General features: G+C 35.8%; 1 protein-coding gene across 2 annotated transcripts in view; it reads right to left on the bottom strand.

Annotated features, from left to right (window-relative positions):
* Positions 1-6447: 6447 nt before the first annotated feature.
* STK4 (serine/threonine kinase 4) overlaps positions 6448-26671 on the bottom strand; it is a 70632-nt gene continuing 50408 nt past the window's right edge. The window contains exons 11-12 of one of the 2 annotated variants that reach the window (XR_014026092.1): positions 10327-10552; positions 6448-6563 (exon numbers count right to left, since the gene is read on the bottom strand). Coding sequence is in view for 1 of the 2 variants with exons in the window: in XM_081325043.1 (XP_081181169.1) it covers positions 10394-10552 (159 nt within the window). In the remaining variant the exon portion in view is untranslated. Of the gene's footprint in view, positions 6564-7265; positions 10553-26671 lie in introns of those variants that run through there. The other variant, XM_081325043.1, reaches the window with a different exon arrangement.

Genomic DNA, 26671 nt, shown 5'->3' with positions numbered 1-26671 from the left:
ATATTGCAATCATAGGAGCTGTAATCTTAGCTGTTACATTTAACACACAACCATGTGTCATCTTAAAGTTTGCATTATGAAAGTGATTAGAGTTTAAGAAAAATTAAGATTCCAAAGACGTGGAGAAAAAATTCTGTATGTGCTGGTTGAAACCAGTAGACAAATGTGAATGTCCCCAAAGCAATTTCTTCTGCTCCTCCTGCTTTTCTCTGCCTACATTTGGAGACAAACAATGCATAGAAAGGTTCAGTGTGGTAGTATAGCAGCTGCTGTCTCTCCTTTTAGATCTTATATCTGAAGAGACAAAAGAAACAGAAGCCAAGAACACTTGCATAGTTTATAAACTACAGTAGATGCATCAATACATTTCAGGAACAGTATGTGAGAATTTGGCTGATCCAAATCTTATGAACAGACTCCAACCCATTGATCATCACCAGAGCAAATAAGGCAACACTTTCTAATAAACCCCATAGCCAGATTAATCACTTCACAAGGAACAGGCCAACCAGCCAACATATCAGTAAAATCTTCAACAGAGGAACTTTATAAAAAGCCAGCTAGGTGGGGTTGTCCCTCTCTCTCTCAGCCCAACTCACCTCACAGGATTGTTGTGGGGAAAACAGAGAGGTGTGTTGAATATGTTCGCCACCTTGAGTTATTTATTAAAATAATAAAGGCAGGATACAAGTAAATAAAATAAATAAAAATAAAAATTATGGTAATTTCAATGTTAGTTTAGATCTAGGATAATCCTGTGGGAGCATACATACACTTGTGATTTGCAGGGAATAGCCTTCCTGATTTTTTTGTTTGATCTAGCAGAGTTGCAGTTAACAGATATTTCAGGATACATTTAGCTTTTAGAATATCTTCTTTCCCACTTTCATTCTGGCACACCAGCAGGGCTCCATTCCCTCTCTCTGCACACCACAGTTTTTCTTCAGAGTATTTTGTTTCTGGCTGGTTAGTTCACTGCTTGGATGTTGGTTGACAGTGTTCTTGAAATTCCCTGGCTCAAATAACATGGAGCGTCTTCTTTCCAGATGTCTATGAACCCACTTTGTAGAATAAAAGGCAGCCTTTCATCAAAAGATTAGACAGAATGGCCAAAATACAGGTTTCTGAAAGGTTTACTGAGATTAATATAGAAGGCCATATTCTTTGACCAAGCAATGGGTTAATTATCTTACTTTTTTATTGATTCATTTATTTGTATCCCTCCTTTATTATTTTTACAAACAATCCAAGGTGTTATATATCCATATCCATACACACCTTCTTCCTTATTTAATTCACAACAGTCGGGTGAGGTGGGTTGGGCTGAAAGAGTGTGACAGGCCCAAAGTCACCCAGCTGGCTTTCATGGCTGTAACTTGAACTCATGGATTCCTGCTTTTTAGTCTGGTGCCTTAACAACTAGAGTAAAGTGGTTCTTGCAAATTCCTGGTATCTTATAAAAGGAAGTTTGTCTTATCGTTTATAAAGACTTCTTAATTATTCCTATAACTGTTCTGTTTTCTACCAATGATTATTCTCCTTTGCTGCATTAAGTTCTCTGATCACATAGCTTAGTTTGTTCTTTTACTTTAATCCTCTCTCTGTGTGCCTATTTTCAATTGGTTATCATGCCCCTGATAAAATAGATCAGGGGTGTTAAACTGCCAGCCCGCGGGCCGGACGTGTCACGAAGAAACTGCGCCTACCCCATTGCTGGCAATGGGGAAAAAGTTCCGATACGTCGCGCGACGTCACGTGACGTCGCGAGTTTGACATGCCTGAAATAGATTATGGCCCATGAAGATTGTATTATATTGCTTAATTTTCAAGGTATCACAAAACTTTCTCTTCTTATAACTTCACTCATACAGAGATGCTGTGGGAAAATATAATTTAATGGAGTGGATTACAAGAAGCACCGAACATAATTAACAACAGAACCAATCAGCTGCTCAGAATTCAAATATAGCTCCAAACAAACAACCAATCGCACGACCAACTGACCACACTGGCATACAAGACATTTATAAGCTAAGGAGAATAGGACAAGAAAATCCTGCTGATGATGTTACCTAGTTTGGTAATGAAATGTTCAGAAATTATATTGAAACAAGCTTGGAAAACAAACCATAACCAAAAACTGAACATAATTTCCTATTTCTATTTCCCTATTTATTATTTTTGTTTTAACTATTGTTAATCTATTGTTGTTTGTATTGTATTGTTATTTTATTTTAATACACAAGATTCCATGTTTTATGGATGTTTATAATCACTAAACATCAGAAAACCTTATAACTAAATAATCTTTCAGTGGTCAGATTCTGTACTAATGATTTTTTCTCCTACAAATAGTAGAAGCACAATTTCATCCTATGTTATCCGTTACCTATTATTCCAATTATTAATAGAACAGCTTTACTTTCTGAAGTTTTTCTTCTTAATTTTCATTACATTTGCGTATTTAGTCCTGTGATTCTGGTAAATTACTGATTTTAGAGAGTTGAATAATTAGTAATGAATACTATTTATTACTATGCAGGAGGAGTAGAGAAGGCAGATTAGTACAAGGGCTCTGCATCTCAGTGCATCTCTCCAGCTAAAATCCGAAAGAGACCAACACTGTGGCTGTACAAAGATGAAAGTACAAAATTCTGTGTGAAATGAAAACTGCCAGCCATAACACATTTATTTATTTATAAGACCTATGAGACAAGTCACTTTTCAATTAAACAGTACCCAAAGCCATGAACCATGATAAAATTTACATGAAAAAGTAATGCTACTTATAGAAAATCTCAGAACTGGTCCAGCGCTGAAAACAGACCAAAGACTGCCAGTGAATGATGATAGCACCATGGCGTAACTCTTGGGAAATCAGTTCCAGAGAATGCCATCATATATTTTAACAACTAGGAAGTTGTATATGCTTCCAACTGTGCCTGGAGTGCCTTTATACGTGTTGTTTAAGTTTTTATTATGTTTTATTAAGGTTAAATACTTTAGGAGTTCTTGATTTAAGACTTATTTTATACATATAAGTATTGTTATTCCAATAATAAAAGGAAAGATAAAGCTTCCCTTGAACTGAGCCTCAATGTAGTTCATCTGAAAAATTCCCAGAATGTATTAAGGAGATTACCTGATTTTTTTTAAAAATGAGACCTTCTATTTTTGAACGTTAGTCTCACATTCTGATCTTTACAATGTCAAGTGGAACACTCATTTTCTTTTGGAGAAAGCTGAACCAAAATACAGGTGGTCCTTGAGTTACAACCGTAATGGAGTCTTCCCATTACAGTCTAAGACATCACGTCATTTCACAACATTTTCTGCTTGTTACGCAAACACGCAGTCATTAAACCATTATCACTATGGCACAGTTTTGCTGAAAACTGGAAGTGATGGTTTTCAACAAAACCGTTGCAAAATGCAGTCATGTGACCATGAGAGGCTACAAGCAGCCATAAACACAGCTATGTTGCTAAGTTCCTAAAGTTCTGTCACATGAGAGAGACGGGAAATAGCCATAGGAGCTTCAGATCTGGGTCGCAAGTCCCTTTTTTCAGATACAGTAGTGGCCAAAATTGTGGAAACCTTTTGGGAAAAGTGTACAGTAGAAATGCCACCTTTTTTTTTTAAATCCCATTTATATCCCGCCCTTCTCCGAAGACTCAGGGCGGCTTACAATTTAAAGCACAAATCAATGTGCTTAGCAATAGCCTTTATTCTATGTATATGCCTGCTTATTGGGGCTTTCGCCCCCCCCAGCAGCATTATTACAAAGTCAGCTTATTGCCCCCAACAATCTGGGTCCTCATTTTACCTACCTCGGAAGGATGGAAGGCTGAGTCAACCTTGAGCCTGGTGGGACGCGAACCTGCACTAATTGCAGGCAGCTGGTGTTACTTAAGGAGGCATTAGCCCACTGCTCCACCTTTGGTTAAGTTTCCACCAATTTTTCTTCTAATTTCTTTATAACTGTAGCCTTGTTCACTTAATAATACTATTTTACATTGCTTTCTGGGCAATCAGTCAACTCTTTGCACCATTACTTTAATTTTACTACAGTATGTTTTACAAGCTCACTAAATGAAAGAACACAAAAAAACCCAACCAACTTGATAGCGATCACATAACACACTGACAAATGTTCTCTCAGCTTCAATACATGACATCAATAACTGAATCCTTCTTTTAATGGGCTAAGGGGAATTTTTAAAAGATATAAATTGATTTTATATTTAGGATCTAGATTTCTAAGGGAAATGAAAATTAGCTACTAGAACATAATTTTGAATTATATCACAGAATGATACAACAAAAGATACTTTTCTAATAACTGATGAACTACCAAGATGATAAACAGAATATATTTGTGAAATTAAAATAAGAATCCACTTAAATGAACAATGTATGTATTTTAGATATAATTACTATATAATGAAATAGGGGAAATTTGGGTTACGTGAAAATTAAGTCTTCTAGATACTAAAGGCTAATTTGAAATGAATGAACCTTTATTGTCAAAGTACAACCATGTATACATTGAGATTGGCTGAGCCTCCCTTCGTGCCCCCACCCCCAACTTACAGTGACACAATCCCTCCATCTTATTACACCATGTGACCTAATTGCACAACGCACTGGCCTTGCAAGTCAATCATGCATAAAGTTTATAAAATTATTTCCCGTTCAAGAGCCTAACAGCCCATGGATAAAAGCTGTTCTTCAGCCTGTTGGTACGGCTGGCTATACTCCATATCTCCTACCCAATGGTAGGAGAGTAATGAGATATTGTCCAGGGTGTGAGTCATCCCTGAGAATTTTCCCCACTCTTCCAAGGCAGCGAGCCCTGGCAATGTCATCCAGTGGTGTCAGGGGACAGCCCACAATGTCTTGTGCTGTGCTCACTACCCTCTGTAATACTTTCCTATCCGCGGCTGTCAGACCAGCATACCAAACCACAATACCATACGAGAGGACGCTCGCTATAGTAGACCGGTAAAAGAGGGTCATTAGCCGTTGTTCTACCCTGTTCTTCCGCAAGACCCTGAGAAAGTGAAGTCTCTGTTGGGCCTTTCTGGCCACCTGGGTTGTATTAACTTTCCAGGTAAGATCTTCGCAGAGGTAGACTCCCAGAAATTTAAAGGACACTCTCCACACAGTCCTCCCCGATGTAAAGTGGAGCACAGTAATTGAAATTAGGTAAAAATTAAAAACAGGAGTTGGAGAAGTATAAGTGAAAATATATTAAAATTTCTTCAACTGATTGTGTCACAACTAGAAATGTATTAATTTGATATGATATTGTAACTAAGGGAATTGAAGAGGGAACTTTTGTTGATGTAACCTGAGCTATGTAAAAAAACATTCTGTTACTGGACTTTTGACTACCCAATCACCACATTGCTTCATAAATATTTGGATGTAAAATTAGAAAATTAATAAAACTTGGTTGTTGTTTTTTTTAAAAAAATAACTGAATCCTACTGCGATCTGATTGGCCCATTGCCAAAACAAGATGACATCTGATTGGCTCTCTAAACACTCATGCTCATTGGCTACAATCAGATGAAGGAAAGCTACCTGATATCAACCTAAGCAAGTTGTGCTTCCCTTTTGTGGTTATTTGGCTATAACTTTTCATAGAATACAGTATAGATAATTGAATAAACTTTGTTGCATTACATTCTTGATTAAATTATCTTTCCACTGATATATAATTTTATGGAAAGTAGCCATCAAACCTCAAAAATACACTTTAACCAAAAGGTTTCCACAATTTTGGCAACTACTGTAGTTATTTAACTGTGAATCCATTTGGTACATCCATCCCGTTATTCAGTTTTATTAAGGAAGAGACTATGGCCAGCCAGCCAGTCAGTCTTATCAAATGCTTTACACCTCTTAACTAGAAAGGAAAGCCCACAGTCTATGTGCTACCAAAGTATGGCAGCAAAAAAGTACAACCTGCAGCTGTAAAAGGCTTTTTTTATAGTTTGCATTTTTTTTAAAAAAAAAGCAAGGTTGGCAAAATGATTGAAAACCTCCAATGTAATTATTTCCTATTGCTGTCTTTTACATATTCTACAGGATTTTGTTCATCCATGAACATTAATCAAGAGATTTTAAAATATACAATCCCTGCTAAAATAAGAGTGCTCCAAAAGTTACGTTTTGACCTGTGAATCAAAGACAAGTGGCAAGCAAAGATTGCTGATGCATTTTGCCCATCAGTGAGGGAAACTGGGACAATGACTTATGAAAGCATGCTTCAAGTGAATATAGGCTGTGCCCACATCTAGTACAACTAAATTACTCAATTTTATTTTCTGCTATGTTGAACGAACTTAGATTTCATGGTTAGTTGGTGGTTCAGTGTAACATGTAATTCAACAAAGTTAGACTGAGCAAATCAAGATTAATTATGGGTATAAGTATTATGAAAACAGCCATAGCTTGCAGCTTTCATTGGTTTATGTGCACAAAATTGCCTATCAAAATGTGCAACTGTAAATTGGTAGAAGCAAAATTCTGGGTCCAGTTAAGAGCAGTGGTACCTGTTGATACAAAAGAAGGATAATTGTTTTACATGTAAGAATCAGCACATTATTTACAGTTGTTCCTGATGCTTTCATGTACTTGGCAAGAAGATTCAATTGTTTAAAGAGGAGTAGCTTAAAGAAGCAACTAGCAGCTGTGAGCCTAGGACACGGATGTCAAAAGCCCACCCCATTGCCAGCAATGGCGAAAAAGCTCTGATACGTTGCGTGATGTCACATGACATCGCGAGTTTGACATGCCTGGCCTAGGAAGATCCCTAATGAATATACATTCAGTTCATCTAGACTAGCGGTGTCAAACTGCTGGCCCACAGGCCGGATGCATCATAGTGAAACCGCGCCCACCCCATTGCTGGCAATAGCAAAAAAGTCACGATACGTTGCAACACGTCACGTGACATTGCGAGTTTGACACCCCTGATCTAGAATCAAAGCCAAAGAATTGCTGGTTTCAAATGGTATCCAACCTGCAGCTATTCTACATTGTGGGATTGAGCCTGAATGCTGCTGCCTATAACTTCTAGACAAAGGGAGTTCAAGGAACCCCAAAATAATTGGAGCATGAAGAGCAGAGAACAGGACTTGGGAGCAGAGTTTCCAAAATGCATTATCCAGTGGTGCTATAGAGCATTTAAATCAGATTTACCCCAGGAAAACAGTTCTTATGACAGAAAAAGACAATATGTTATAATAAGCAGAATAGTTTATTTTTTCCTATAAAACAAATATTTAAATCCAAAAAAAGTTTCCTGAATTTAGCTAAATAAGATAAAAAATTATCTTCATTCATGTACAAACTAAGGATTTAAACAATTATATACAAAACAACCAGATCTCTAAAAAAAGAGAACTTCAAATTACAGTGGTGTAACTTTTATTACAAAACATTAAAGCTACTGGCTTCACATTTAATTTCTCACAGAACTAAAACTAGACATGGATTTAAGACTGAAAAAGAAAAATGTGACAGTTTATTCAAAAAACTTCAGTTGGTACATATGATCCATGAGAATGGAATGTATATATCCTTTGAAAATACAGCTTAGATGACAAATGAAGTGATATATTCTTGTAAAAGACTCAAAAATAGGAATCAGAATCTCCTGTTTCAGCTGGGGTTACTAAAAAGAATAGGTATTCTGAACATAATCCTCAATTCTTGTACTTTTCGAAGTTGAGGAAGCAACTCGACTGCTATAATTGCTACACTTTTTCATTCCGTTTTCCCCCCTACATTTTACCCACAAAACAGCTTAGAATCTAGTCCTGTCAGGCACAGATCTTTTCTTACCATTGAAGTGAAGTATAATCACCGATTACTCAGTACTATATGTTAAAATATGTCCAACCAAAGAACCATCTTTTCAATTTACATAGGATTTTAAATACACGAGTCACATCTGCAGGAGCATCATTACTAAACCAAAATGTCTTCTATTTAATAGTTTACTAAAAAAATCCCATTTTATTTGGATAGTGGAATTATACAGGAATGAGATCTCTACAGAGGGAATATAAGAGTAGAGGCTAAAGAGATAGTTGGAAAGAGAATTTAATTGGGAAACATGATACAGAATTTAATGGCACAGTGAGCATCCAGTTTTATTAATTTGAATAGCAAATTACAATGTTTCTAGTCTTTGTGGCAAATTTCTGTAAACCAGATTGTTTAACTAAGAGAAACTGACAAGTTTAGCTTGTATGTGGTACCTGTCTAACATTGTTTTATACAGAACATGTATACTTCTGTTTATTATTGAACACTTCCTTTTTCAGCCCTGAACTTATACAAAAGATTTGCTAATTGAAATAGATCAATTATCTTGGATTTTCCTAGGTTCTCTAATTCCAGGATGAATCAATGGTATTAATGGAACAAAATTTTTAGGAAGAGAACTCAATCAAACTGTTTTTGAGTGAGCCAATAGCAGTATTTCCTTAATATCAATACCAAAAGGAACATGGCTTACTTAGAATTATCATTCTCTGAGAAATAAGAAGGGCATGGCCCAACTCAACAATTTCCCACCTGATAGAAGATAGACAAAATTGTAGAAATGAAAATTTAAATTAAATTTAAAATTTGAATTCGTGGACCAAACAAATCCTTCTTTCCTGTTCTGTGACAACACAAAACGCAGTTCATATATCCATATGACAATCTGCAATTTGGTGTGTTAAATAGCAAACAAATGTTTCCAGTCTTGAGCAGCAAGGATGTAATCATATATTTCCATTTTGTTCCTGAGGGAAGTTATCAAACTGCAGTGTCATAAATTATAGACATTCATCAGAATTAGCTGTAGGCACAGTCTTCCATACACAAGTATGATATTTCAATCACTCCCTTTCTGTGTATCCTCTGCAGGTCAAAAGGACCTTTGAGGATTAACATACTAGGCACAAGAGGCTGTTGCAAGGCTGGAAGAATTTCAAGTCGTTTTTCACACTCTGAACTCCACTTAATTATATAGACCTCTTTGTAGTTTGGTTGTTGCATTCCAATAGTTGCATATATATTGCAGGTGGAAGGAGGAAGATTTCTATGGACACTTATGAAACCTGAAACTGTCAGGAACACATTCCACCATAAATTTCCCTTAGTACAAATTGAACCTTGAGATTTGTACAAAACATCTATTCAGGAGGCAACTGTTTTATCACAGATGTATTATGGTGTGTTTTTTTTAACTAAATAGTATTTGGAAATTAATTTGGGTCTCAAGATTTTTATTTAGATCCCAACTGATATATTTATTTTTCCAAATAAAAGAAAATGCTTACTCCAGTTTAAATTCAAAACTAGTACCACAAACCTCAGCTTGTAGTAGCAGAGAATACAAAATTTCACAGTTCCTTAACTATTTTAAATAACTTTATTATAAAAAAGATACAAATTTTTCCTGACCTGGGGGGAACTGACATTCCTCTGCTACCACAAACTCTGAAAAAAATACTGAAAATAAAATATTTATTATGTTTTTAACTGATAGACATCACTGAAAATATATTAGCATTCATTCAGAGTTGATTCTAGTAAAAATAATAAACAAAGGAAAAAACATAACACTGAAAAGTAATACTTTCAAAAAAGAAATAAAAAAGCATGGAGCTCTTAGAGGTTTCTACACTAGATAAAAGTTCATATTCCTTTTCAAATGCTGGAACAGGATATGTAAACTTGCTAATAAATCACTTCTTTTTTTAAACTCATTTCCAAAGTTCATTTTTTAAACTCATTTCCAATAGAGCAAAATGAAAGTAAGCATTGTTTAAGATCAAGTGGTTGCTACATATCAGTGATGATGGATGTTTTTTGGATCAATTTAGATAATAGATTAATGTGTAAGGACTCTGATTTCACAACATTTTTAACAGTTCAACGAAAAAGCAAAAATTTGAATTTCTATACTTCATCTAAGAAAATCAAGTCAAAATTATTCTGTTTACTTGGGTTTTTCATACAAAAATGTACTACTTATTCTGATAAGTATACTATATATATATTGTTTGAAACTGAACTGTAAAAACTGTAAAATCTGAGTACCAACCTTAATCAAATCCATTTCCTACTTTTGTATGAATTTATAATACAAAGTTTAGCTCCCAGCTAAGTCAAGATTTCTCAAAAGCAACACACAATATATCTAGAATCTATCTACCATTCATACAAAGCATGATCTCTTCATGAGGACTCCATTCAATGGCATACCTGAGTTAGAAAAGGTGCTATAGCAAATAGAAATAGAAATCCACCTACACAGTAGTCATAGAAGAACAGTTTATTGTAAGGAATGATGGACATCTATTCTATTGCCATGTTTTCCTCAGAAATTCTGCTGGCGTCTTTTCTTTGCTTCAATGGCATCTAGAATTGGTTGCCGCTTTGACTGATACCTTTGGCGAACCTCTTCTATCTCCTGCTCCATCATGGGATCGAGTGACCCAAGTCGTCTTTGAAGTTCGTCAACTGTCCAGTTCCTCAACTAAAGAAACAGGAAAAAAAGGAGAGAGAGAAATGGAAAAAATGTTACCAAACATGTATTACACAAAATGGTTTGCTAAAAAGTAATGTGGGGAAATTTACTTTTGGCAAATGCATGTAATGAAATTTAATGTTAACTCTTAAGATCTAATTACTCTTTCTAACTCCAACTGCCTTGCCAAAAATGCCCTTTTAATCATGACTTTTGTAATACCTAATTCCCAGGTAGTGGGAATATTTTCCCTTTATTATATAACAAATGATGTGCTATTTTGTCTTAATTCAGCAGAAAGCAACTGCATATCATGTGCTATATTAAATACTTGTCCAAGAGAAGACATTATAGTACAATGAATATCCTAAATTGTTAACTAATATTATTTACAGGTAAGTTCTTGACATATATCTGTTCATTTAACGACCTTCTGAAGTCATGAGGGCCTTAGAAAAAGTGACTTGTGAGCTGTATTTGCATTTACAGGTGCCCAGAGTCATGTGATCACAACTTGAGTGCTTGGCAACTGGTTTGCGTTTACTACTGGTTGCAGGATCCTACATTTATGTGATTACTATTTGTAAACATTTTTGCCAGTCCCTGGGAAAATATACCCATTGGGGAACTTGGATTTGCTTAACAACTGAGTGATTTGTGAAATAACCACAGTAATTCACTTAACCACCATTGGAAAAAATTGCAAAATTGAGTCTGACTTGACTTACAACTGCAACAACAGATGACAGAAAGATAATATGTCATCCATACACAATAACATGACTTTAGCCAACAATCCTTTAAACATATTAGACCAGCTAAAATTTTACACTAATCTTGCAATATTTGCTTCAGATATAACACTTCAATATGCAACCCTCAGGAACTGAAATAATAGAATGAAATATAATGCAAAAAAGAAAATATTAATTCAGGGTTGAATGGAGTGTTTTGATTAAAAGTTCCATTGTCTCAAAACTCTAAAGAGCTGTCTGGTTAAAATATCATCTTCTTCCAACCTTACCACTTTTCAATAAAAATACTGAATGTTTCCAAGATTAAGCCAAAGGGTCCCCATTTAATACATGCACATTTAAATAGAAGGATTGCCAGATAGAAACACATGCACATACAAAATGCACAAAGAGTAAGGGAGTATTTTAAAAGAATCTTGACTGACTTTTCATGATTGAACTAATTAATTTCTGGCTTTTTATTTTTATTTTCTTAAATTGCAATGAGCCAGAAATTGCTTTAATGTTGATTTCCTGCAACAATAAGCCAGATTTGCACGGGAACAAATTAACTATAGTGAGTTTCTTGTCAATTTTCATATATTCATACAAAATCCACAGGGGCAGAACACAAAAACAAGCCAAGAGTAAGGCAGGATCTCGTTTCAGACACAAAACCAAAAAAAAATCAAAATACCAGTAGTTTTTCAAAATTTCTGTTGCTAAGTGAGACATTTGTTAAGTGAGTTTTGCTCCGTTTTATGACCTTTCTTGCCACAATTGTTAAATGAATCATTCCAGTTATTAAGTTCGCAACATAGTTATTATGTGAATCTGGCTTCCCCATTCACCTTGCTAAAAGGTGATCACATAACCCCGGGACGCTGCAGCCCTCGTAAACATTGGGTCACTTGCCAAGCATGTGAATTTTGATCACATGACTAGAGGGATACCACAATGTCATAAGTGTGAAAAACAGTCATAAGTCACTTTTTTCAGTATTCTTGTAATTTCAAATGGTCACTAAACAAACTGTTATAAGTCGAGGATTACCTGTAATTCAAGTTCTCAAGAGCACTTCACTCAATAACTTTAAAGTATCATATAATATTTTGACCTACAGAGACCAATTTATAACTGCAATATGGCTGTTTTCTCAAGATGGAACAGGAGAACTGCAAGCATTGCCAGAACTATAATAAAATGGAAGAGCAGGAAACTGAAGCATGGATGTGTGTGTGATGCAGCACATCAGTACAGACCTCTCCAGATACAGTTTAAGTGGCACTACTCCATTCCAATATGCCATTAACATCTTCCACAGATTAAAGTTGTTGGACCATAAACTAAGTCCTGACAGTGGGCTGACACATTAGTCTTATTTCCATTCTCCCAGTAGACATTATTCATACATAAGTTCATTCTGTCCATTTCCACCCAGGAACAGCACAGAACAAAATATTGAGAAGTGTGAAAATTAAACAATTATCTTATAACCAACAAACAAATCAGGAAAACACAATAAAGCTCTTTACTTAATAACACAGATCAATTGTAATATCTGAGCACCTACTCTGGCAGTCAACCTTGTTGATTATATGAGACTCAACTGAGTCTCAACTCAACTCTCAACTAGTTAATAAGAAAAAGAAACTTAAAATTCTTGGTCAGTCAGTAACTTTATTAGATCCCCTAAGTAAGGATATATTGGAAGAGAAACTAACAGGCTGAGCTAAAATTGAAATCATGAAGTCTACGTGAAGATAGAATGAAGGAAAAATTGAAGCTCAAATGAATTATTAGACTCTACCAGGGGTTAGGCAAGTTTCAATATACATGGGAATTTATCTTCATGCTGTATTGCCTGGGACCACAAAACTCTGCTCTGAAGCATCTTATAAACAGGCTGTGTCTAGCCTAGCATGCATCAAAATTTTGAAGCCTTAGTACAATCTCAACAACACAGGTGTGGAGCAAAACGTGTTACGTTGAAAAGAAAATAACACCACCTAGGAGGACAGGCATTAAGATAGCTTAATTTTCCACTATCATTTTTTATCCCATTGTCATATGGGGGAAAAACTGTGTTAAAAGTTGTAAGTAATCATCCTATTTTGGGGGGAAACCTCTATATGGAAATGTACTAGGTATATAAATTATGTTTCATTCCAAGCCAGGTAAAAATATTTTTCTTCAAAATGTTTACACTGTTAAAAACTATTTTAGTGCTTTTACATCTTCTGCTTTTCCCCCAGTTTTGGTTTTATATGTCAAATTACTTCCATTCCTTGCTATTATTTTAAATGTATCGTCATCCACATATTTTGTTGAACCATTGTTTGGAATTTTATGTTTTAACATAACTGTTCAACATCCAGAAAATGTGGTTATAAAGCAAGTTGGAACTATAATCAATAATCCAATAATAGCTATTCTACAAGGACTAAAAATGACAGTGGGCATGCTTTAATTATCAATGTTCTAAATAAGCATCACCATTTAAATCTGCTTTTGAAAATTTTCAATTATGTCCTGAGATGACTTCTGACATTAGAAATTACATTTGTTCCAATACTGCTAAGGACCCAAATATCATACATAGTATCTGCATGCCTGATAGGTGTTTTTTTTCCTAAAAACAGTGAAAGCATTTCCCAAAACACAAGGATTCTTTGCCACAAGAACTACTGGGGGAAAAATGCCAGTGACTCTCAGCTCTTCACATGCTCATCAAGTTTCTCTGGACCCAAGCACTGTTCCATTGCTGGGCCTGTTTTCCTTACAAATTTCACTCAACACAACTCCTCAAATACACAGAAGACGGCCCTTCCTTGTGCATACAATAAATAAATTTCTGAACATAGGAGTTTCTTCAAAATAATTTCTCCCATTGATATCCTTAAAATCCTTCAGGTGAAAAAGGTCCCTCAGATAGTAGGATAGTAGGCCATAAGCCATTTTAGAGTTTTAAAATGTAATGTCAAAACTTTAAATTAGGCCTGGAAAGTAACTGGGAATCAGAATAGATCTTTCAACACGGGCACCAGTTGCAAAATTCTTTAATTTCCAACTTAAATTAGGATTAAGTGGTGAAAAAAATTTCCTTGGAGGAGTATTGTGTCTTTTGTAGCCTATCACTGCTCAAAGGAGGTACAGCTTGTTACTCCCAAAGCAATATTCTCAAAAATTTGATGCATACACAGGGAAACCAATTCCTTCCCCTTCACAAACACTTTTTCTTAATGTAATGAGGAAACAGGGAAGCTTGCTAACTGTATTTTTACTATGAAATTGAGGCTGTGCACCATATTTGATGCAGCAGGCAAGGTAAAAATTACACACCATTATCAAAAGAGAATTTGGTTCAGCCCACCTGCATCACAATGCACATAAAAAGAAAGAACATATCATTAACCAGGGATTCTACAATATTGACAGGTCTTGGGGTTCATTTTTCTAGTATGTTAAACACTTTAAAAGTCCGTAGCACACAATCATGAACACAGGATGATGTCCTAGAAACAGCAATCAGACCAAGCATGAAGTAGCTGTCACAGCTGAACACAGAAATGATTTAACTTTAGTCTTTGGCAGAAATATGACTATTGCTTAATATCTATATATCCCAATTTTTATAGACAGAGATGAGCAGATGCAGAGGTTTGTCTGCTTCCAGGAAACTTCAAACACTTCTTTAGATATAACTGCTGGACAACTGCAAGCCATCATAAAGATACATTATCTCAGACTTTTTAAATTAAAAACCGTTGTCACTAGAGGCTAAGGGCTCTAAATAATATTGGATGAGATTAATTATGAGAATCCACTTCCATTTGATTTCATCCTTTACAGAGAAACTACTTCAATTACTCTGATGTACTATATGTCAGGAGACAAGAGACAGAAGAAATAATTCTGGAATCTATTCTTGTAAACCTCTCAGCAGTTTTTTTAAATAGTTTTGATAGTTGCTTTCTTATTCTACACTGTCCTGATTTTTTTAGATTGAAGAGAAATTTTCTGAAAAGATGAGTTGTCACTTTTTCACAAAAAGCCACATGATGATGATGATGCAGACCCATCAAAGATATTTTAACTAACAGGATCAAGTCTGAAGTATTAATGAACATATATTCTAGCCATTGCACAAACTGTGAAGTAAGATGATGTGACAAGAAAGTATCACAGACTGGAAACAACTGAAAAGGAACATCAAGTGCTACTTGGGAATTCCTGTAAATTTACAACATGGAAAGCTATTAATATTTTAGAGGATCTAAAAAATAAAAATCTTAGCACAAGCATCTACTCTTAATGCAGCTTAATAATTTAGGCATATTGGATGGAGAGATACTGTGAACAGAAACATGGAATACATTCATAACACTATGTGTATTGCATCTTGGTTCAGGATATTAGAAAGTGGTGGGGAAAACTACTTTAATCTAAACTGCAGTTCCCTTATCAAGGACTGGAAGACTTGAGAGACTTTAATATATGTTAAAATTTGGCATAAAAAATAGGAGAACACATTTACCATGTGTGAAAAAGTTGCCTAGAATATTTACCGGTAGTTTGGGTTAAGTAGCAGCTCTCTTTAGAAGACAAATAGCCACCTAATCAGTAATGTGGAGGCACATAATTCTTTAGGCTCAGCTAACATCCCAATTTTTAAACAAGGGGAGGGACTCCAGATATCCTGGGAAAGAAGGAAGATATTATCTGGAGAATTCTTTATGAGGAGTTATTTGTTTTGTTACCAGGCAACTGAATTAGTGTTTCTTCATTCACAGGGGCCCAGAGGAGAAAAAGTATGTATTAAATATGAACATCTTTTCCCAGTCTTATTTACCCAAACCACCACAGCGAGGAGGCAGGGAATACTACAAGTCTCCTCTCTTAAGGAGGTCCATCTAGTAGGATCAAGAAGAAGGATCTTCTCCACGGCGGCTCCCTTCCTGTGGAACATCATCCCTGCAGAGATAAGATTGGTCTCCACTTTGGCATTCTCTCACATGGCCCTGACGGCATGATTCTGCCAACGTGGCTGGAGATCCCACAGTGATACAGAGCCCATCAAGTGACTCAACTGACTGTTGTTGCCAGGGTGATGGGGAGGGTTGTTGTTTTTTTGTACTGGGAGTTTATTCTTATAAGTCGCCAGAAGTCACCAAGAGTGAGTTGGGCAGCCATATAAATTTTATTAAATAAATAAGCATCACCTAGTTCACTAATTTGTTGTGACCAGCACTCATTTCATAATGATTTAAGTTCAATCAATCTGTTATTTTGATATTATTTTGCCCTGATTTTTAAAAAAATGCAGGAAAAGAAGTTGGGAGTTTAAAGAATAGTAATCAGACTCTATATACTTATACAGTTCACAACCAGGTTTCAGCACTGTTGTGACGATTTAACACAGAAGTGTCAAACTCAATTTCATTGAGGGCCGCATCAGCATTGCAGTTGCCCTCAGGGGGCCAGGTGGGTGTGGCCTGGGTGGGCGTGGCCTACTGGGTGGGCATGGCTAGAGTGCGTATGGCCTACTGGGTGGGCATGGCCAGCTCTACATCGTTCGCATCAAGGGTGCCTATGGGGGCCTGGGCAGGAGTGGGACAGATCTGAGGGTCTCTGGCAGAAGGAGGGTCTCTGGGCCAGGGCCAAGGCAGTGGGGGCCGCTCCCTCACTGTTTCCAGGATGGCTTCGCGGGCCGCATGAAACCACTTCACAGGCCGGATCTGGCCCCTGGGCCTTGTGTTTGACATGTCTGATTTAACAGAATGTTAAGTTGAATCCAGGTACATGAGTAAACTTGCTTTTAGGTCAAATTCAACAGTCTTTGAGAGCAACTTTGAGAGATCCCACTCATTAATAACTAACTTATCAAGATGTATTCAATAGGATATCAGATGTGGTACTCCTGAAGTGTAGCTAGTCCACTGCTTACTCCCAAGTTCAAGGAATAGATTTGTCTTGCTAACCCAGTTTTATGAGACACTTAAATACAGTGGCTTACTCCACAAAAAATAGGACAAACAATATGATTCATTTGCATTTTACATAGCATGCTACATAACTGTTCCAAAACAGTGATAATAGTTTACAAGTCACAGTGTATGAATTTGTAAATAACTATGTTGAGCTTATGAAAGGGCATAGCACTGGGGAAATTCAGACTTCTGATTGTAAGCTGAACTGAAATCCTGCTGTGCTTCTGAAAAGGAAACATGATTTACTAAAATCAAGTCATAAAAAGAAAACGACATTAATAGAATATTTATTCTCACTTGAACAGTTTGATGCCTCTATTTGTTTGCCCAATTCTTCTACACAGTAATGTAAGCAGACTATTAGAAATGTGCTACTGGGTTAAAGAAATTATTAATATTTAAACAGTCACCCATGTGATCCGGAGTCATCCATACATATGACTATTTAGTATTTTGGTTTACTCTCAGCTGTTAATAGATTCTAATTGGTTATGGCTAATAACATAAGTAAAGCAATTATAATAAATAGCCTAACTTTGCATTAACAACAAACTGCAATGATAAATTGTCTAGTGTTGCCATTATTCAGTCAGTCCCAAAGATTTCCAGGCAGGATACGCATCATGGCCATGCTTTATTTCTTTGTTTATCAGGTATTGCCTCAGAAAAAGCAGCAATGAGCTTGAGCTCCTGTCTTCGTATCTTTTCATTTTCTAATGAAAAATAGATACCCTAATTTCATTCTTACAGGACTAGAAAGATTTTAAAGTGCATGATTTCATGACTCAATTCCTTTTCATGTGTTATATAGGCTCCAGACTTTCGATACGTCTCATTTTAATTCTATGCAAAGAAATCCTAAGTAAATAGAATTTTCTATACTATAATTTTGTATACTAATGAATTAAGTTAAGAATAATGCTAATGTTAGCATTCAAAGATATATTATGGGTATTTTGCCTGATCTGAACTACCTATTTATAACTACTTCACCTTTACAAATTATTTAACTGATATTAAACTAAAAGTCCCTGCTTAGATGTAAAAGAAAATAATAATTTTAATACAAGTGTTTAAGGGGAAAAAATGATGAAGAAATGCATATAAATGCATATAAAATATGTCTAAATTGGATCAGTGCTTCAGTTTGCCCATGCTACAATATTTTTATATCTGCAAGTATTTAATTTCTGCTAGCATTTTGATACAAGCTTGCTTGAAAGGGAAGAAATGTCAAGGTGCCTCAACTATCTTGTTTCACAAAAGGCAGTTACAAGCATTTCATCTAATAAATCTTTAAAGGACATCAAAAGGCTTTGATAATTTAATCTAATAACACACAAAGGACGCTGTCTTTCTTCCATTATTGAATTAAAAAAAGCAAAGGTCAGCATCTCAGGATCAACAATAATGAAACACAGAGCTTTTTCACATAGTCATTTATTGTAGTTGAAGCATTAAAATACTTACAATTGAGAAATGTTGCCGTTTCAGAAGGCATATTTTGTCTTCAAAATAAATACTTTGTTTTCTGATTTTTAGACAGCAAAGTAGTTAATACTTAACAAAGCAATAAATCAAATTACTAAACTTATATGTGAACTAATAGACACAAACCTCAAAAGTTTAGCCTTCAAAATTTTTTGCTCCTATCTGAACAAAATCATATTCCTCAGAGTCCCTGAGGAAAATGTTTTTGCTTACTTGCAAGTTGTAGTTATTATTGTCATTCTTTATGCTGTTTACTATGAATTGTATTATGTTATTTATTTATTGTAGGTTTATATTGTATTTTTATATACAGTTGTAAGCCATTAAGGGTCCAAAAGATTCAGTACCATACCAATTGGACAAATATAGATCAATAACTTAAATGATATTTTAAATGATTTAAATGATGCATTTAAATTCCCTTTCTGCAGACAATATTCATTCTGTTATTGGGAAGTGCTGATAGATATAAATTATATAGATACTGAAATGCAAATTTTTTAATAGGGAAGGGACATTCATAGAACACAGAATATTTAAGCCACAGAAGACTTTGTAAGCTGCAAGAACTGATTCCATAGCATTCACAATTGATGAGAAATCAAATCTTGCAGTTTCAATTTACCGAGACATTAACCATATCGAGCTTCTAAGAGCCTGAATCAATCCACTGCAGGAAAAAAATTATCTGGCCCATGGGATAGTTTCACTGAATTGGATTACATTAATACATTTTGAATTACACGTGAGAAATTATGCTTATAGCCAATAGTAAAAAGAAATCACAGCTAGTCTAGCTTTCAAACTTAGATTTAAGAAAATTTATTTCATATATTCCAGTACTTGCAATACTTTTCTTGAAGTCATTTTTGGACTATATTAGAAGACAATATTTTAGTTCAGGGTTCAATTGGGGGGAATCTTTGGTGCTCTCCGAGCTTGGTTGTTTCTGTGCAGACATTTCATTACTAAACAAGGTAACATAACTGCTGCTAGCACTGATGATATTATTTAGTTTGGTAATGAAACATCCACAAGAAAACAACCAAGCTCAGAGAGCACCAAGGACCGCATGGAACTATGTTAATTTCCCAAAACGAGAAACCTGAAAGGGGGAAGGAGTGGATAAAAGTAACTTAGGAAAATCTACATACACACAACATTGGAATAAAGAAAAATAATTACACTCCTTGAAAATGCTTCACAAAGGGGCAAAAGAGGCTTTATTATAAACAGTTGCAGTATGATTGCATCCATAACTATCCTTCCTACTTCTAATTTTATATAGTATTCTTCACTTCTGACATACTTTTGCTATTTAATTTAAACTAAAGTATTAAAGCCAGTTAATCATCATGATCTCTATCATTCAAATACTACCAAACAATCTTACCAGGATGTGGAGTGCATTTTATTTAGAAATAAAGTTGCCCAACTCTATAACAACTCTGGAGGGTGTATAGTAAAAATAGCAAATACAATTTTAAAACTCCAAATACTTTAAGAAGAACAACCATTAAAAGATAATCAAACATATCAGATTGACTACCCACTCTAGCCCAAAGCCTGGATTACATTTTCACACGTCTTTTGAACATAGCCAGGATGGGGGCCAGGTTTATCTGGCAGAAGGATGGTGTTCCAAAAAAGCATGCCTCCTAGGTCTCATCAGATGACCATCTTAATGGATGGGATGTGGAACATGTCATCAGCATACAGGATGGAAGAGTACCAAGGTTTTCATCGGACTGGTTCAAAAATGGAGAAATGCAGTTCAATGTAAGAAGTGTAAGCAAATGTAAACTGCTGCACAAGGAGGAAAAAGGGGAAAAAAGAGAAACTTCTGATATCTCCCATATATTGCTGATAGTGATTGTGATGGAATATGCACCTGAAAGGGTGTGTGTGTGTGTGTGTGTGTGTCAGGGGAATTGTGACAGGAGCACTGCAGTTTCCCAAGGAGAAGGCAGTACATTGCAGAGAGAAGCCCAAATTAAGAAACTGCAAAGTCCCAAACTTGATGGAGGAAGAAGGAAGACATCTCTCAGGATATATCCATTAGGTTAGAAGGTTATAGCTTTAGTTTGGCAAGATTCTGTCTATTAGGTTTAAGCAAATAAAGAACTGGGTTGATTGGATTCGCTGTGTTGTCTTTGGATTTGGGTCTGGCAATAATTGACAAGGAAAACTAATCTGGATTTTTGGTGGATAACTTGATGATCCATGTTGCTATCATGTTGAGAATGCTGTGCACATAACTGTTAGAACACGAGAAACACATTGAAGAGCAGAAAAAAAATACTCTGGAGGAAAACTATAATGATGAATTTTCCAGACACCAAAATTAAAATATTTGAGAATAAAAGGATGGCAAAATAAAGACATATAAAATTATGCAATGTGTGAAAGTAAACAGAAAAAAGCTTCATCCTATCTCAGTATCGACCCTGAAATCTTTTAATGAAATTGAATAATGCAAGACTTGGAGAAATTTGTGCCAATAAACTTTCAAAAGGACTTAACAAATATATACAAGCTGAGGCTATCAGTAACACCAGTTATTAGCTATGTATTGCCTCCAGAATCAGAAGCAATATACCTCTGACCACCATTTACTAAGGAGCACAAAAAATAGTATCCTGTTTTGTTGTTTGTAGCCTAACATAAACATCTAATTGGGCAATATGAAGAGAGAATATTGGTCTAATTAGAACTTTAGTCTCATCCGGTTGTCTTTTGTTTATATTTCATGTTGCATTCAACTTCAGCCTTACGAAGATTTTGTAATTAATGGGAAAAAGCTGGACTCTGATTACATTAAAAAAATTAGTTCTCCAATCATGAAACTCACTGAGTTTTGTCAATATTCTCATTCCAAACTATCTTGGAGAGCTTTTTGTGAGAAATATAACTACCAAAGCATGCTCTGACATGGCCAATAAACCAAGGAAGTGAGTGGCTTGATTCCTTTGATCCTTTTATATTAGTGATGATGTTAAATGATTTATAAAGGAAGTAAAGAGCCATTTTTCAAGCTAATGTCCCTGCTTAGTGAATAGAAGTTCACTGTAAGACATACAGCTAGAATGAGATCACATTTCTCAAGCTTGTAGAACACCTCAATGACACTGCTGCACAAAGACAGGAGCTAATTGGGAGCTAGGTTCACTAAGGTCAAGAAAAGAGTCTATTTCAAAAATAGATTGGCAAACATTGCAATCAAATCTTCTATGTATGTCAAACCTGTTTTGGTAGCTTCTGTAAGTGACATATTTTGTACCCTTATTTTTAAAAAATTATTCCTTACGTTTGTTTTTGATTTTGTAACTCACCTTTATTATTTTTATAAGTAGCTCAAGGTGGCAAACATAAAACTGAAAAAGAATATAATCTCACTAAACTGAGAGCTTAAATTGAATCAGTTCAGCTATTCAGGAAAACAAAACATTCTTAATATGACCTTGTGTTAGAAACAATGTTTAAGCCCTAGGAGTCTTTATATTAAGTCGGGTTGCAAACATAACAAAAAAAACCATCAATGAAAAAAGATTATATTTTTGCAAATCGTATCAGCGTCTGTTTTCAAAATTGCAAAGAGGTATTAAGGAAGAGCCCCATGGTTATATGATCACAATTTGCTACCTTCCCTGCCAAGCTTTCCATAAGCAAAGTTACAGAGGAGCTGATAGGGAACCTCCAAGTCACTCTGTTAAGAGTCCCTGGCTTCCCTGTGCTCACACCAATGCAGAATCTCCTTTGTCTGGTCTCCCTATGCTTTTGCAGTGTCACAGCCTCCTTCCCTTGCCCTCAGGGCACTTATTTATTTATTTATTTATTCGGTTTATATACCGCCCTACTCCCAAAGGACTCAGGGCGGTTTACAAGGCAAAATTTAAAAACAATACAATATAAAATTAAAATTAAATTAAGTCTAGCCCCAAAAAATTAAAATCACAATTTAAAAACATTAAAACCCCTCAATCCAGACCAGATAGCTCAAAGAGCCAGGTTTTTAGGTCCCGGCGAAATGAACGAAGGTCGGGGGCAGTCCGGAGTTCCGTTGGCAGTTGATTCCATAGGGCAGGCGCACCCACAGAGAACGCCCTCCCCCTGGGGATCACCTGTCGGCAATCCTTGACCGGCGGTACCCTTATGGACAGCCTGCATCAGTCCCCACCCACCCCCATTCTCCTTACCTGGTGTCCCCACTGCTTCCTGTTTTAACAAGCCACACCCCTTGGGGCTATAACAGCAAGCTGGACTGCTAAGACTGTTGCCGCTAAGCAATGGGGTCATGTGATTTGTGCTTTACGACCAAATTGCTTAGTAACAGCAATGCCAGTCCCAATTGCCTTTATAACCCAAAGACTACCTGTAAACCTTAGATAATTATATGCTAGTTACCAAAAATTGTTTTTAAAAATTAGACATTGAGTTATCTTAATATGGAATATTGTTTTCTTATAATCTTTTAATCACAATATTTAATCTTTTCATAATCTGCCAATGTTATGAAATGCTATGGGTTCCGACTGATCTTTTCAAATGTTACAAGCTCAAAACAAATTCACATATGTTCTCAGTTTTATTTTGACGTTAGAACAACATACACCTTTTGTTTGATCTTAGAACAAAACATCATTGATCTGGAGGCTTCTAAATGCAGCAAGTGGAACAAAACTTGGTGGAGCAGTGGGCTAATGCCTCCTTAAGTAACACCAGCTGCCTGCAATTAGTGCAGGTTCGCATCCCACCAGGCTCAAGGTTGACTCAGCCTTCCATCCTTCCGAGGTAGGTAAAATGAGGACCCAGATTGTTGGGGGCAATTAAGCTGACTTTGTAATAATGCCGCTTGGGGGTGTGTGTGTGAAAGCCCTAATAAGCAGGCATATACATAGAATGAAGGCTACTGCTAAGCTTGTAAGCCGCCTTGAGTCTTCGGAGAAGGGCGGGATATAAATGGAATTAAAATAAAATAAATAAATAAATGAACACAGCATTCAGCCACATAAACAATTAAAGCAGGACCATTTACATCTGGGTGAAATCAATATTAAATCATTTTCTTTGTTTAAAAATATTAACTTATCACAAAGATTTGTTGAGTGATTATATTGTATGGATCTCCCCCCCCCCCCGCATGTATTTGAAAAACTAAGTCTCCAGTGTCTAGGTTGGATTTCTCCCCCTTTGCAATCAGCCACAGGGAAAGACAAAGAAGAAGAAAAAATCTATCAGACTCAGTGACAAGTCCTGCATTTACCCCCCTCCCCACTACCTCTCGTGCAACCATTTCACATTCACTGAGATTCTCCTAAAATGCTATAAGTTGTCTTAGGGGCAGGAAGAGACTTCCAAGACCCATTGCAGCAGTGAAGAACATAGGAGATGTGGAGGAAAGGGCAAATCATGTAGTTCTTCAACACTGATTTCAAAGGAGACCCTTCCCACCAAACTAAATGAAATAAGGGAGAAAGAATTTTCTAAGAATTGAGTATTGCCATTTTTAGCTATGTTATGCTCATATGTGAGTGCTGAGTTTTCCTATGGATCGCCATTTGATGTTTCACTGTTAATTACCCAGAGTTGATTGGGGCTATAAAATAAAAATTATATAAATTGTGCTTCTCTTGTGGATATGACCTCTTTGTGGTAATCAGATTTTAGAAAGAAACTTGTTTGGATTGTCCTCAAAATTTGATTGCTGCCAAGGAGGATTAGGAAAAACATCAAGTTTAATTAAAAAGAAATTTTGTTTGAGTGATGTATATAAAAAGAAAAGAAGCAAGATACCAAGCCATTCATAAGACAAAAAAAATCAGCACACAAAAAAGTAATATATCATCAGGCATGTTGGTCTTTGTAAACCAGAACATATTTTCATTAATCAATAAACAGTAAATCACTTGGCTTCTTAAAAGGCTTCACTATCAATCATTTCCATAAATAATAATAGATGTTTCCTCTGTGCAACTGGTAAGACCATTAACATTCCTTGGAACTCTTCCCAAGCATTTAATATATCAAATCTTGAAAGTGAAATATGCTTGGGGATACTAAAGTTTTGACTACTTGACCTTCGTTACAGCCCTATTCTATTGTAAAAGTTTTCTATAGAAAACACAATGTGCATACTAAAGATTCGAAACTTGGTCTTCAGCATCCTATGTAATTGGACTGGAAGAAGCTTTAAAGCTGCTATTGGAGAAAAAAATAGTAGGGACACAAGAATTACTTAATGACCTAATATAAAAATCTGCATAATTTAGCCGGTACCTGGAGGTTTACTACATATGTTAAAACATATAAAGCCTCAGAGAGTATTCAATATTTTCTACAGCCTAGCTTGGCTAGATGTAATATTTGTTCTCTCAAATGTTAAGGCACTAAGTTCTCTGCAATAAGTTCCATGACTGAGGACTGGCCTTGATCATACTGGCCTTTTGCAAAGCATTGAAGACCTGGATGTACTCCATGGCAGCAAGATTAGAGGTTAGCTATATGAGATGTTATTGTTCTGCTAAATGGCCATGGCAGCTTTTAATGTTTTGTTGAGATTGGATTTTTTTAATTGTTTATAATTTGTTACTAGCTGCCCAAGGCCATATTTGCAAGATGCAGGGATCTTTAAATTGATTTAGTAAATTTAAAAATGGAATAAATAAATGCATAGTACATACACACTGCTTTCAATATTTTGTAAAATAAGAGCATGAATCACTTTCTTTGCTCTGCATTTAGAAAAATCAGACTTCACAAAGTTCAATGTGGGCAGCAGAAGGACTACAAAAAGCTTTGGATTTGAAGTAGTAGTTCTATGAGCTAGACTAGATCAGAAAACTGGCTCCACATGAAGGCTGGAATTGCATTTTAGTGAGGTAGACTACAGAAACAGTTCTGCTAGTCTGCTTAGTCAGAAATGAGTCACTCAAGTCTCTTTCTAACAATATCTCCTTTCCCTCAGCTTCAAGAATGTGCCTGCCCTTGATGCTTCTGTATATTCCCTTCAAGGCCAACTTTATGGCTCTCTACACAGAAGGAAACATCTATTTCAGAGCATCTCTCAGCAATTCCTTAAAGCAGGGTTCCTCAAACTTTAAGACTTGTGGACTTCAGCTTCCAGAATTCCCCAGCTGGCTGGCAGCCATTCAGTCCTGAAGAAAGAATACAGCTGTTAAAGAAGTAGCTGAAAGATGCAATAGGGGTACCTCCCTGTAATCCAAAGCAACATTTTTCCTTCAAATCTGAAATACTGCATTGCCACAGACAGCACCAAACCAGTGCTGAATTTATGCAGTTGAACCAGTATTTAATACTTTTTGTTAAAGAAGTAATATGTAGCGTCTGTATCACGGGTGGGTGGGGGGAGAGTCTCTTTTGCTAAAAGAAGATTTAGTATATCACAGAAAAACTGGTCTCTTTGGATTCAGGTCAGAGACCTGTAATAAAAACACTTGAGTTTGCTAATTGATGGCGTCAAAGTGACTTTGATTTCTTAGGTGGAAATCTCTAGGGAATCCCAGAGCTGCGAGTTAGATGAGAAGTCAAAAAATGATTGTGAAAAAAGGCTTAGAGTAATGGCAAACAAATCCTGAACTTTTGTCAAGAGAACTACATGAAAACGTCCAGGAGTTTAAATTGAATAAAAGGAAACTACTTTTTTTAAACTGATGAAATGTAATAAAAATACCCAGTTAATCTTTAATGTGTTTCAAGGGCTACAAATTTTGTAGAAATGAAGGCAGTTATTCTTAACGGTGTTTCCCAAAAGTAATTTTTGTCAGTTTACACTAAGGGACAGGAAATGAAAAAAATGTCATCTTTTAAAATTCCTTTATTAAACAGAACTTAAGGTAATAATTATAATTTCCAAGTTCATGCACACATCTAGGCATGAATATTCATATCTTTTT

The sequence above is a fragment of the Vipera berus genome, assembly GCF_964194415.1.
Source record: "Vipera berus genome assembly, chromosome: 3".
Classification (NCBI taxonomy): Eukaryota; Metazoa; Chordata; class Lepidosauria; order Squamata; family Viperidae; genus Vipera; species Vipera berus.
The sequence above is the reverse complement of the archived record's forward strand: the minus strand, read 5'-3'. Positions and strand labels throughout refer to the sequence as shown.